Source organism: Rissa tridactyla, chromosome 2, assembly GCF_028500815.1.
Source record: "Rissa tridactyla isolate bRisTri1 chromosome 2, bRisTri1.patW.cur.20221130, whole genome shotgun sequence".
Classification (NCBI taxonomy): Eukaryota; Metazoa; Chordata; class Aves; order Charadriiformes; family Laridae; genus Rissa; species Rissa tridactyla.
In genome coordinates this window covers 113,978,193-113,990,823 of record NC_071467.1, presented here as the reverse complement: position 1 = coordinate 113,990,823, position 12,631 = coordinate 113,978,193, and the positions used below count along the sequence as shown (strand labels likewise).

Genomic DNA, 12,631 nt, shown 5'->3' with positions numbered 1-12,631 from the left:
GTCCTTCAGGAGTTTTCATACAGGGAAGACACTCCAAAGCCACAATGTGAATGCAATGCTGATTTAGGTAAGGATGTGGTTGGGTCAGCTGATCTGATCTTCCAGCCTTCTACTGCTGAAAGGAGATGGTCTTGCATTATCCCATATCACCTTGCATCCTTCTTGCTTCCTCTTGGTGCAAGGCAACTTTAATTTTACATTGGGGTATCCGTATTAAGAATAAGTAAATCGATGTGTTCAAGTCTGAATATTGGCAACATCACAGCCAAATTTTCACTACCTTCCCTGAGCTCTGCTGCTCATCTGGCTGATCTCTAAACAGGTCTTTGCTGTGAAAATGAAATGAATTTGCTGCACCAAGGCAGAGGATGGGACAGTGCAACAGGGAGGGGAATGGGCAAGGGTGGAGAGCCCCTCCCTGTGGTGCCTGTGGCTGACCTGGCTGCTTCTGAAAGCCAGTTGTGCTCGCTCACCTTCACCCCATTGAATTGGCCTCTTCCACCTTCACTTTCATGAAGATGGAGGTCTGTCAGTCAGTCATTGTCAGTCTTTTTCTGCAGATTCTTTTAACTTCCTGAAGTTATTACTGTGAGGAGCTGATTCTTCATACAAAAGAATATTTTTATGACTCTGTTCATAGTTTGGAGGGAATATTAGTACTATATGGAAGTGAATGCAGTGTCACGCAGTTCTTAAAAAATGTGGCCCAAACAATGACAACATGACATTAGAAAAGACACGTGAAAGTAAAATAAATCCTTGTATGCATGTTCAGATGTCAACAATTCACAGTTGGGTATTTAGTCTTCCCTCCTTTGCTAGACTTGGTGACGTGTTGTACATTGTCCTCTTGAAATGACTGCAGATGTGTACTGAAAAAAAAATAAATATGAAATAAAGGTTCCATTTCAAACTGAGAGGGTACAAACAACTGTTTTCTTGGCCCAAATCGCCTGCTTTGCCAAAGGTGTGCAAAGGCTGCATGAATCTGAAGGAAACTAATTCCTTCCTGCACTACTTTTCACAGTCCGCTGGCTCTGTGTGAGCACTTGCTATTGGTATTCTGCTATCAGGCAGGGGCTATCGAAAGAGATTGCTCAAGATCCCGTCTTCTAATCGGCAATAATATGTGCCGAGTACTTATATAAACATAACATAAAAATCTCCCTAGCTAATCACCAAGGCAAATTGCCTCGTGTATCACCTCTCTGAAATGTGTACTTAGTTGCTATGAATTCTGCTTTTCTTAAGACGCAAGTTTGTTTGTGGATACTTGCTGTAAACATAGGTACAATTAAACTGACATAACAGTTCCCTAATGATAATGGAAAAATCTCTCTGCTGCTTCGTGTTCTGTGTTTAAACCCATACCCAGAGCTGGGGGTCAGGAAGAATTTTCCCTTGGGTAAGATTAGTGAGGACCATTGCCGTGCTTGTCTACTTGCTTGCCTGTTTGTTTTTCACCTTGCCGTGAAATGCGGAGAGGCGCCTGCTTACTTCAATCTTCTGCGAATTTTCACCTTTCAAAGTTCCTACTGGTGCAGGGACCTAAAGTATTGCTGCTGCCTTGGGTGTCCTGCCTGTGGTCTCTGTCACTGTTCTTCTCTGCTGCATTGCTCACTGAAGGCCTGTGGCTTAATTTGGGGTGTGACATTGTCTAGTGACCTGGGGTGTGCAGAGTTAGAGAGGCAGAAGTCTCATGAACTAAATGTCTTTTTTTTTCTTTTCTGCCTCTGATTGTGAGGTCATGGATCTGATGATCCTTACCAGTCCACATATTACTGCACAACTATGTGGTCTGGGTACCCTTAGCACTGAAATTGATCCTATGGGTGGAAAAATGGTAAAGCATCATTTTAATAAAGAATGAATTGTGATGGGGTTGTGCATGAAGGAGCCAGACTGCATTATTATGTTCATGTGCATAATGAAACATAGACTTTTAAATTTTTTTTTTTAAAAATCAGCCTACTTTCTTACTCCCCTGCCCCAAACTCTAGTAATACCACCGCGTGTTTGTGTGTGTGTAGGTACAATGAGGGAGAAGTGCTCCTGACACGCTGCTCCCTCCGCAGCCTAAGATTTCTATTTCTTTGCCCATCCACTAGTTTGATTCCCCTTGTCTCCTTCTGAAGTCATCCAGGTTACTGGGACGAGGCACATGCGCAGATATCTGATGGCTTGGTTGCATGCGGGTAAATGCTTCTCTTCTGTTAAGAGTGTTGTAGTGACAGTCTCATGGGACCAGTTCTGTTCAGTCACAGCTTGGTATCTGCATGAGACTGGCCATAACAGGGAACCTCTTCTAGTTTTTCTGCTGTTAGTATGCCCTACGGCAAAGAGAACAATTTGCATGGCCGAAGGTATTCGGTGGTTTAGGTGGCTCTTGGGCAATACCTGTTCTGCTCTTGGCCTTTCTGGGTGGGCTGGGAACAAGATGCCCATAGGAAGCAGGTTTATGGAGGCCATTTGACTTGGAAGTCCATTTGACTTGACATTGCCAGACTATGGATGGGCAAGCTACTAGGGGATGGCCCTTGCTACATAGGCACGGACCACCCCAAGCTCCAACCTGGTCGCTGGGGCAGCAATCCTGAGGGAGCCAGCAGAGTGGTACTTACTATGTCCAACCTGCAAGTGAATCAATTAGTTGGATCTCTCCTGGTACTTAACCATTCAGGGCAGCATTCAGTTCCTCTAAGGCCACAGACCCAGTATTTAAGCAAACGCACAAGTTAGCTAGTTAGGCTCCCCCTGTACTTAAACTAAAATTCACTGTAGAATGACCCCATCTTGGGTGGGGGGGGGGGAATGCGGGAGGAGCGGTGTGCCTAATTAGCTGAGGCTGGAGGCCTGCTTTTCAAATGGCTGGAATTTAAATGGAATGAACTGCTTTCTAGGCTTCCCACTTTTTGCAAAGGTAGTTTGCTAACAGCTCAAGGTCTCAGGATGAAAGCTGCCAGTTGCAGTATGGAGATTTAGCCCAGAATAGGTCAGTAGGAAGTAAAGGGCAGATGGCTGCCAAATGGGATAAATTGAACCTAATGAGGTTCAACAAAAGCAAGTGTAGGGTCCTGCACCTGGGAAGGAAGAATGCCAAACACCAGTATATGTTAGGGGCGGACATGCTGGGAAGCAGCTCTGAGGAGAAGGACCTGGGGGTCCTGGTAGACAGCAAACTATCCATGAGCCAGCAGTGTGCCCTTGTCGCCAAGAAGGCCAATGGCATCCTGGGCTGCATAGGGAAGACTGTGGCCAGTAGGTCGAGGGAGGTCATTCTCCCCCTCTACTCTGCACTGGTGAGGCCACAACTGGAGTACTGTGTCCAGTTTTGGGCTCCCCAGTTCAAGAGGGACAGGGAACTACTGGAGCGAGTCCAGCGTAGGGCAACCAAGATGATTATGGGACTGGAGCACCTCCCTTATGAGGAAAGGCTGAAAGAGCTGGGACTCTTTAGCCTGGAGAAGAGAAGGTTGAGGGGGGACCTGATTAATGTTTACAAGTACCTAAAGGGTGGGTTTAAGGAGGACGGAGCCAGGCTCTTTTCAATGGTTCCCAGCGACAGGACAAGGGGCAATGGGCACAAGCTAGAACATAGGAAGTTCCGTTCAAATACATGGAAAAACTTCTTTACAGTGAGGGTGACAGAGCACTGGAACAGGCTGCCCAGGGAGGTTGTGGAGTCCCCTTCTCTGGAGACTTTCAAGACCCACCTGGATGCAGTCCTGAGTAACGGGCTTTAGGCAATCCTGCTCTAGCAGGGGAGTTGGACTAGATGATCTCTAGAGGTCCCTTCCAACTCTGAAGATTCCGTGATTCTGTGATTATGTGTTGGATCTCCTATACTTAAAATAGCATATGACACATCTGAAATAGTTTTGCTGCTTCTGATGTTTTAGGAATATTTGACTTTATATGTATTAAAAACAAACAAACAAAAAAACCCCAAACCACCTAGCTAGCAATTCTCAGTGCACTCATTTTTCATATAATCTTAAAAATTCAGATTAAAGCAATAAGATAAATGGAAATCTCATAAGCATTATAGCTTTAGACAACAACGGAATTCTAACCATGAAAAATATGCTTGTTGAATCTCTGACTTTTGATTAAAAATAAAATAATAGCTTACACTGTATATAATTCAAAGGAAGCTGCTTCTCTTCACTAGCTTAAGTATGCTGATGATTAAAGTATTCATTATGGGAACCTATTTTTTAATGATTCAGCAGTTTGATCAGAACAATTGAACTGGTTAGTTCTGAAATATAAATCTGCTACGTACATAGTGATGGTAGCTCTGTCGCTCATGCCCTGTGGCATGGCTTCCATCCTGCCATTAACTGTACAGGGACTGTGCACTTAAATTCGGCATTTACTGTTATATGCCTGAAGCAGATAGTGTGGAAACCCCTTCCCCTTCTCCCTTCACCTTTCAAAGTAGTATTTGCTGATTTAATTCTTTCGGGGACAAGGCAGCTTCTCACTGCCCTTCTCTCAAGAGGTAGGGTAGAACAATCACCTACGTATTGCACATGGCATAAAAAGGTGTTTGTGTGTGTGCTTGCATGGTGTGTGTGGGTGTGTGTTGTGTGTACGTTTCAACCCACCCTTCTGCAGCTTAATTTCCATTTGTTCAAGTGTAGCTGTATCAACAAGGAAAACAGCCAGTTCTGCAAATAAGGCATAGCTATGTTCGTTTAGCATCAAGGACACTTTGATCTGGCCAAAAAAACTCGGGTCTAAGCAACTGTGTGGCTGTAGCAGGCAGTCTATTTTTGGATACCTGCTAAGAGAAGTTGGAGTTGTTGCTTATTTTACTTATTCGTGTTGGTACAACTGAAGAAGGAGCAGCTGGCTCAGGGAGGGAGTGCTTTGGAACACACACAGGGTGTTAGGTTGTCACTTTTACCTAGGTGCTTTTAAATTTAGGTAACTTGAAGAATGGTGCTCTAGTGATAACTCAAACACTTTAATTTAAATTGTGGTCTGGAAAGGATAAAGCGTAAAATCTAGCCACATGCAATATACGTAAAAGCAGGTATATATACAATGTATATAAAAACCAGGAAAAGCAATGCTCTTGGCTCCTTCAGGAGGGTAAGTAGTGAATCTAGCATTATCATGTGGAACGACAGTACGTTAAAAGCCAAATACTGATATGGGGGAGCTGGCGTTGAGGACACTGGCTGATAAGAAGCTGTTCAAGCAACGCAGCTCAGTTTCCCCTCCAGGCTGGAGGGGAAGGAGCAGATCTTGATCTTAAGAGCTTGGGCAGCTTTGCATCTGGCAAAATTGCACTGGTTTGCACCATCCAAAGATCTACTTCCTCGCTCGTCTATTGTAGCATGCCCTCAATGTTTTCACGTTGCAGATAAGGCATGTCTGTGGATTACTTTAGCACAACGAAGTATCTTTAACTTTGCAGAAGAGGGAGAAGAGAAGAGAAATCCAAGGAGGGGAACAACTCACTAGCAGTATAACGATTGAGTTGGAAAGCAAAATAATGGCTTTCACGATTTGGCTGGCCACAGCCCAAATCATCAGGGAGAATGATGCCTGCCAGGGAATCAAATGGGATGCAATGATTTGGATGCATGCGCTAACTGGTTGCGGCTGTTCCACTATGTGCTTACTTTTCAAGAGGGGTAGTGGGAAGGAACAACGGCAAATCCACCAACAAATTTTGGTGCAAGTACCATGAGGATCAGAAATTTCTCTCTGACAAGATGGAAAGGAAAATCTTTCAGTATTGCTTCGCTTGTGGGATAGTCCCGGGAATGTTGTGGGAAGCAGAAGTCTGTCATCATCACACGTATATGGCAAAATCGTGTAGCGTTAATTCTTTTGCAGCCGGTTTTTAACACTGTTACCCCAAGCTTCATTTCGTTGTATGATGGTATAATTTTTATTGGTTCTGATTTTGCTTGAATTGCTTTCAAGAATGGCTTCTGTAATATGGAGAATCACATTACACTGTAGAATCATACTTCAGTAGCGTGCAAAATGAGACCAGAAAATCAAATTAAAACATAAAGGCAAACTGAAATGTGATCAGCAACACGGTGTGGACAAGAGCGGAATTAGAGCATTAAAAATGTTTTGCTGTTGAAATTCTATTACTTATTTAAAAAAAAACGAACCCCAATCAAACAAACAAGGAGAAAAACCTCATTTAAAAAGTGGAACTACACCCAGAGGCAGGAATCTTTTTGGCTTTCATGGAGCTAGGGACTACAAGTTAGCATGTGAAGGAAATACGTGGGGATAGGTGCATTTACAGGGGATCTTTCAAAGCCTTCACACTTTCCTTTCCTGCTACAGCCTTTCCTCAATCATTTAACTTTGCAAATGTCCAGACCAGATATTCCTTTGCCCCCTAGTCTTACCTGACTACGAGTTGCACTGGGAAGGTATATGATACAGTAGTTTGTTAATATTGCATTTTCCCTGGACACATCACAAAAGATAGACCTCGCCCCTGTTAGCGGATTGTGTCTAGTTGGAAGAGGATCACGATTTACCATGTTACCGTCTGCAGCAATCTGGAAAAAGTATAAGGTATTGCCAGGGATCCCGCTGCTCAACTTTAGTCTCCTCACTAAGCTACCTCTTCCAGATCTGAGATGCCTCAGGCTCTCTCGGTCCTCCAAGGAGAGAAAGAGCTTCTCCAAAGAGCAATTCAGATTTTAGGAGCTCTAACTCACCTTTGGGGTTGCCTGCTCACTGCAGGGGGAGCCTCAGGGTTCCTCATTTAGGCATCTCAGCTAGGTACCTAAAATTAGATGGTATAGATTCCTCCTGTGTTTCTAAAGAAAACAACACATTTCCTCTGAGTTGCAGACGTGCTTGAAATAGTTAAGATAAAGTACAAGCTCAAAATAATATTACTTTTTTTTCCTTTCCTGTGCCCGGAATTTATTGGATGCATTTGGATATTCATGCATGGTGTGAAGTCACTTTAAGACAAAATGAGTGTATATTGCAAACAGAAAATAGCATAAACCAAGACAATACTCCAGCACACTGGTGACTGTTCCTTGTGAGTTTTTGGTAAGGAGGAAAACGGTAAAGCTTGAAGCAAGCAGAGAGCATCAGAACAGCTAAGCATTAAAAAGTCATATTGCCTTCTGGCTGTCATGCCTAAAAATAACTTAAATGTAGTGGATATTCCTGACAGTGACGATATCTGATAAAATCGTCACAACCTGCAGATGGAGTACTTCTAGGAAACAGTAAAACAAAGAAGCTTTCAGGGAGGAATGCCATCTCCCCATAAACAACCTGCAGTACATAACTGCATTGTTGCTTGTGAGAAATATACCAAGCACCTCAGGGGATTTCAGCTTAATTTCCTCTCTGAAGCTGGAAGAACATTTTCTTAAGAGATTTATCAGTTCTTGGTGCATCATTGCCCAGCCCTGAAAAGTGCTGAACTCTTCTTTGGGATGTTAAATGTTTTCAGGTGACACTGACACCAGTGATGAGAGAGCCCTCTAAAACTGCTCTGAAAAATATCTGCTTGTAAAATTGATTCAGTTGAAGTTTGTGGAAATAAGGTGTTCCAAACAATGTTTTCAAAGGCAGGACCTGCCTGGTGCTTCTGTGGTCCACTCTCACCAGAACCCACGGTTTCAGGGGTTCCTTGCCACTAGAAATCCTGAATGCTGGAGGACCCCTCTGCCTTTCACACAACCGCCCCTCACCTTTGGATTCACAGACAGAAGGCTATCAGAATCGATATTGTTATCAAAGTGAGTATTAGGGTAAAGAGCAACCATGTAGCTAGAAAAAGAAAGGTTTAAAGCAAAGAAAAGCAAAATGTCTTTGTTCTATGTTAGTTAATCCTGCCAAAGAATGCTGAGGGTGCTGAAGGCTTAAGCTGATTGAACAGAAAACTTTTGTCTGTTTATGAACATACAGAAAAACAGCTGGCTCAGGAGGTACCTGAGCTGGAGATGGCTGGATATTTAGTATCACCACAGCCTGCCTTGTTCTTGATCATTTTTAGCATCTTTATAATTCTGTTAGCATCTATTTTGGGGCAGTGATGGACGTAAGATACAGAGCTGGATATAGGACACTGGCCTTCATGCACCTTTGGTCTGACCCAGTAGGGCTGCATTTCTGTTTTTAATAGTCAAATTTTCAGTTGGTTTATGGTACCTGGGACGCTTCTGAAAAGATTAAAAATTCAGAGGTGCCAATTCTGCTGACTTCAGTGACAGGTACTACAAAAGCATGTGGATGCCTGAGGTCTAAATTCATCACTGCTCGGTGGAACTTGATTGTGTTAGGAACCAGGTCAACAGGAGCACAGGTATGGAAAACCAGGAGGACAGAGCTCCGGCTCTGCTGAAGTGAGGGAAAGTCTTGCCCTTGACTTCCATGGGGCTAGGACTTTACTTAATGTTTTTGTTTTCCCTTTCTCACGCTACAAGATCCAGGGGATTCAGGACTGAAATAACAGATCTCATGCCTTTGAGCTGATACATAGAAGTATTTCTCCATGCAATTGATCTTCAAAGTTTATGCTTGGGAAAGCATTTGGGTGGAAACTGCAATTAAAAATCTTTCAGTCTTGCTGAGACAAATTTACATAAATAATATGCCTTTTTATACTGCAGGGCAGAAAGAGATGACCTAGGGATAGGAAGGATGGTGTTGCATATTTGTTCATTATAGGTGGCTTTCTTTCACAACTTCCTCTAGCATGTATGTTGGAGGATGGCAGATTGGATGGATCATTGGTTTAATTTGATATGGTCTCTGGTTAAAACAGACTTCCTGAAAACATGCAAACTCTTCTACACATTGAAAAGTAAAGGGAAAAATATTAAAGTAACTGCTGTTTTATGTGTTGACAAATTAAATGTTACCATGGATACCCTGGTCTGTTTACAGCAATAATAATAAATATTTTCAATTCACACTGTGCTTTTCATCTCAAAGGATTCCCAGGTGGTTTACAAATGACATACATGGATTGCTCCACACGACACTGAACTGCAGCCACAAGAACTGCCTAACCCACCTATATTGGTGCTGCCAGGCAGTGGAAGGTAGAAAATGTACTGTACCCCGAGTGCATCTGTAGGGATTGTTTGGGAAAGCAGAATGTAAATGGCAGAGCTGAAATCTAGCCAAGAGCAAAATGCAAAGAATCAGATAGGATCAGGTATCACGTTACTGGTACGATTTGGTAATTCTTTGAGCAGCCAGATTAAATTTTTACTAGAGCTGGGAAGAAACTCTTTCCTTCTTGAAAAACTTGCAGGTCAAAACATTTCCCTTTTCACCCCGAGGTGAGCACCTCTGCAGTTTTGAAGGGAGAGAGCATCCTGCTGCAAACAGCCAGTTTACGACCCCCTCCGGGGATGCGGGAGATCCCGTTTATAGCCTTATTTGATCCTTTCGCCCTGATGAGTGACCACTGAATTTGCCCTTCCTGGGGGGATTGTTCACTTTGACCTAAAGAAGCATATCAAATCATTACAATTATTTGAGTTAGTATTAGTTGGGGCTTGAACAAGGTATCGTTGCAAGGTAACTCATCTGCACATAGCTGCTGAACGGCCAGGCCCTCTTCTCTCTGGCAAGCTGTACAAAGTGGCCAGAGCCCCAGTGAAGGAGATCAGGGATAAAGAACGTGGCAGTAGCTTGGTGACCTGGATATTCTCCTGAGAGAAGAAACTCTAATAAAACTCTTCTGCTTCCAAGCGAGGGAGCAAGCGAGACTGTCTGCCTGTCTTTTATGGAAGAAAGTTTCTCCTGGAACTAAGAAACTTGACTGAAACTTCACGATCATCACTGGTGTCATCCCACAATTTTTCTTCATGAATCAGTGCGTTATGGCTTAAGGAAAAAAACGGTGTCATCAAATAAATAAATTTTTAAAAATCCCCAAACCCTGACAGTTCTAATATTTACCTTTCCTCTAGATAACATCTAACTTTGTGCTTTCTAGATACAGCGTGAGTAATTCTCTGTGCCTTTGCTTTCTTAGGCAGAGCCTTAGTGCTTACGTAGGTGTGTGACCTATATAACCAGTGACAGAGAAAATGATCCCTTAGAAACACTTTATAGTCAGACTGTTTTTCTGCGTTGTTCAGGAGACGCAGCTACATGATGGAGTCTGGTGAACTGCTTGAGAATTCTTCATTGTGGTGGCTGCCTTTACAGCAGCACCTCTCTTAAATTACTGAGCTGTGCCTCTCCTTCTGAGGTCAAAAATAATTGCAGGTGCAGGTGATGGAAATGTTATATCTAAGTAGTTGTTATTATTTCACACTTCCGTCTTGAAAGGCTGAGAAACCTGGAAGGCCAGGTCCTCCTTCTTGTAAAAAAAACCAAACCCCTCACTACTAACAGCCTTTTTCTTAATGAACTTGCCTTGTATTACTGAGCATCCAAATAATTTAAAAAATTGCTAACAGAAAAGGTCTGTTTGGCTGAGGCTCTTCACTGGGCTAAAACTAAGTGGAATTTAAATGAACTGCTGGAGTTCAGCAGTGACTCTCCGCAGCCCTTTAAAGAGAGGGGGTTTTAAAAGTGCAATATTTCTGACTTAAGCTTTTGTTGAGAAACCAAGGTAGGCTTGAGGTTTATACCTTAAACACAGACTAGGTTTGCCGGTATTTTGTAAACCTTTTGGTGTGCATTGGGCAAGCTTTTAGCAAACTGTGTTTCAGTTATTATTTTGATGTCAGTCTTCCTAAAACTCGGTGTTTCCATGTCATACCCACCCAGAACAGTGCAAAACCCGATTAATTTACCTGGAGTTTACTTTTATGCTTGGGAACCTAAAAAACTAGCACTTTAGTAGCATGTTTCTAAATTAACACATACAGCAGAAAAAAGATAAGGATCGCACAGATTTATATGAACTGGAATCATTAAGACATTGACAGTGTTTTCTTCGATACCTATTTATAAAACCTTGGCTTGCTGCTGGCCTTCTGTGAAAACTTTGCCAGCCTTGACTCTAAATTTTGTCTGTTCATAGGATAGGGATGATTGGCCGGCCTTTTTCAGCGGATTGCTGCAAGCATTCTGAATCACACTTTTAAATATCATTGGGTAAAAAAACTGCAGAGAGGAGTTTACAAACCACATGATGAACCACCAGGAGGAGGAAGAGCTCGGAACACTTTCTTTGTGTGTGCGTGTACATTTTGCTCAGTTTATCATCATTACTGATAAATTACTTTTGTTGTTTTCCCACAGTCACTTACGCTCTTACTTACTGATAATCTCTTGCATTCTGCTCTCAGTTGTGTTTCCAGAGACTTGCCGTTAGTATAAGTTGTAGATGATTGATGGTGTACTGTAATCTTGGGTTGATTCATTATACCTCGAATGATTAAAACATGCTGCTTGCATTTGAAGGGCTGGAATCCGAGCACAATTTGCTGCAAGTCAGAAATCCCCGTGAGCAAGGGGAGCCACAGAAGCAGGGGCTGCAGCATGGCAGGGAATACAAGGAGCGTCAGTGGGTAGATCACAGCAAAATCTAACCTTTAACAAAAGATGAATTGTGTGCTGAACTCCTACACAGAGATCTGACAGATATAGCTGGCTTATTGACGGGGTAGTCTCGCACTAATTGACTGCCGGTTTAGATACCGGAGCCCTCAACCAGTTGTTAAACTCGGAGCAGGCACGTCGGTGACATGCCAGCGAGAGTGTCTGGGGGAGGAGAGAGCTGCTGGGTGCATGCCTCTCGGATTCTGCTCCCCGCGCCGGGAGATGTGTGAAGTTGGGTGTGCGTGCTGCCACCGGCAGATGCTCAAGGGCAGCTAAGAGTGAGCTCGAGCGCTCTGCTTCCAGCGGGGAGAGAAAGGCTGCTGCTGAACGTACAAGCTGGCAGGATCATGACAGAGCCAAGCAGCAGAAAGGAAGGATTTAAAAAATGCCGGAGTGCTACTTTCAGCATTGATGGCTATAGCTTTACAATCGGTGAGCCTAATTTAATTCCTCTTCTTTCCTTCCTTAGCTCTCTACTCCTCCTTTCCTCTTGTTACAGCTCCAGTAAGTACAGGGAAACGACAGCTGTTCACAACTGTCTTTAGCCTTTATATGCCTTTAAAACATATAGATGCCCTGCAGCTCTTGTTTGGGTTTGTTTTCCATTCTGCCTTCTGTATTTTCTTCTGCCCGAGAAACTTGCTTTTGATACGCAGCCACTCTCAATCCTTTCACTGGGTTTTGGCACAAGTTCACCGACACATTTGCAGAACTTTTGTTTTGGAGCCTTATCTCAGGAAAGCCTGGGCTTCAGGATTGCAGGTTTCCAACTTGCTACCTGCATTTCTTTCCGATGAGCCCCGAAAATAACCCTTGGGAACCTTGGCTTTGTTTCCAATATTTCTTTGTTCACTTAGCAAGTGTTTCCAAATCCTGTGACCTTTTGCTGCTTCTCAGTTTGTGTAAAGATGTATGTAACGTTTCTCGTTGCCTCTGAAAGACAAAAAGGCAAATTGCTGGGGCAGGGAAAGGTGTGGGGAGAGATCAGGAATTTTAGGACTGGTTGTTGTAGCTGTTTGAAGAGTGCAGTTTCTTGTTTGTGTGCACTTTCTAAGGGCAAAGTGAGGCTTGTCAAAGCGACAGGTGTCTGTGTGTTTTTCCACGA

The 12,631-nt window shown here is 43.2% G+C and overlaps 1 protein-coding gene across 2 annotated transcripts in view; it reads left to right on the top strand.

Annotated features, from left to right (window-relative positions):
• The first annotated feature begins 11,734 nt into the window (after positions 1-11,734).
• The window catches only part of PDE1C (phosphodiesterase 1C), a 315,435-nt gene continuing 314,538 nt past the window's right edge, over positions 11,735-12,631 (top strand). Inside the window, exon 1 of one of the 2 annotated variants that reach the window (XM_054189660.1) lies at positions 11,735-11,958. In XM_054189660.1, coding sequence (XP_054045635.1) covers positions 11,874-11,958 — 85 coding nt within the window. In that variant the 5' untranslated portion in view covers positions 11,735-11,873. The remainder of the gene's footprint in view (positions 11,959-12,631) is intronic. The other variant, XM_054189653.1, reaches the window with a different exon arrangement.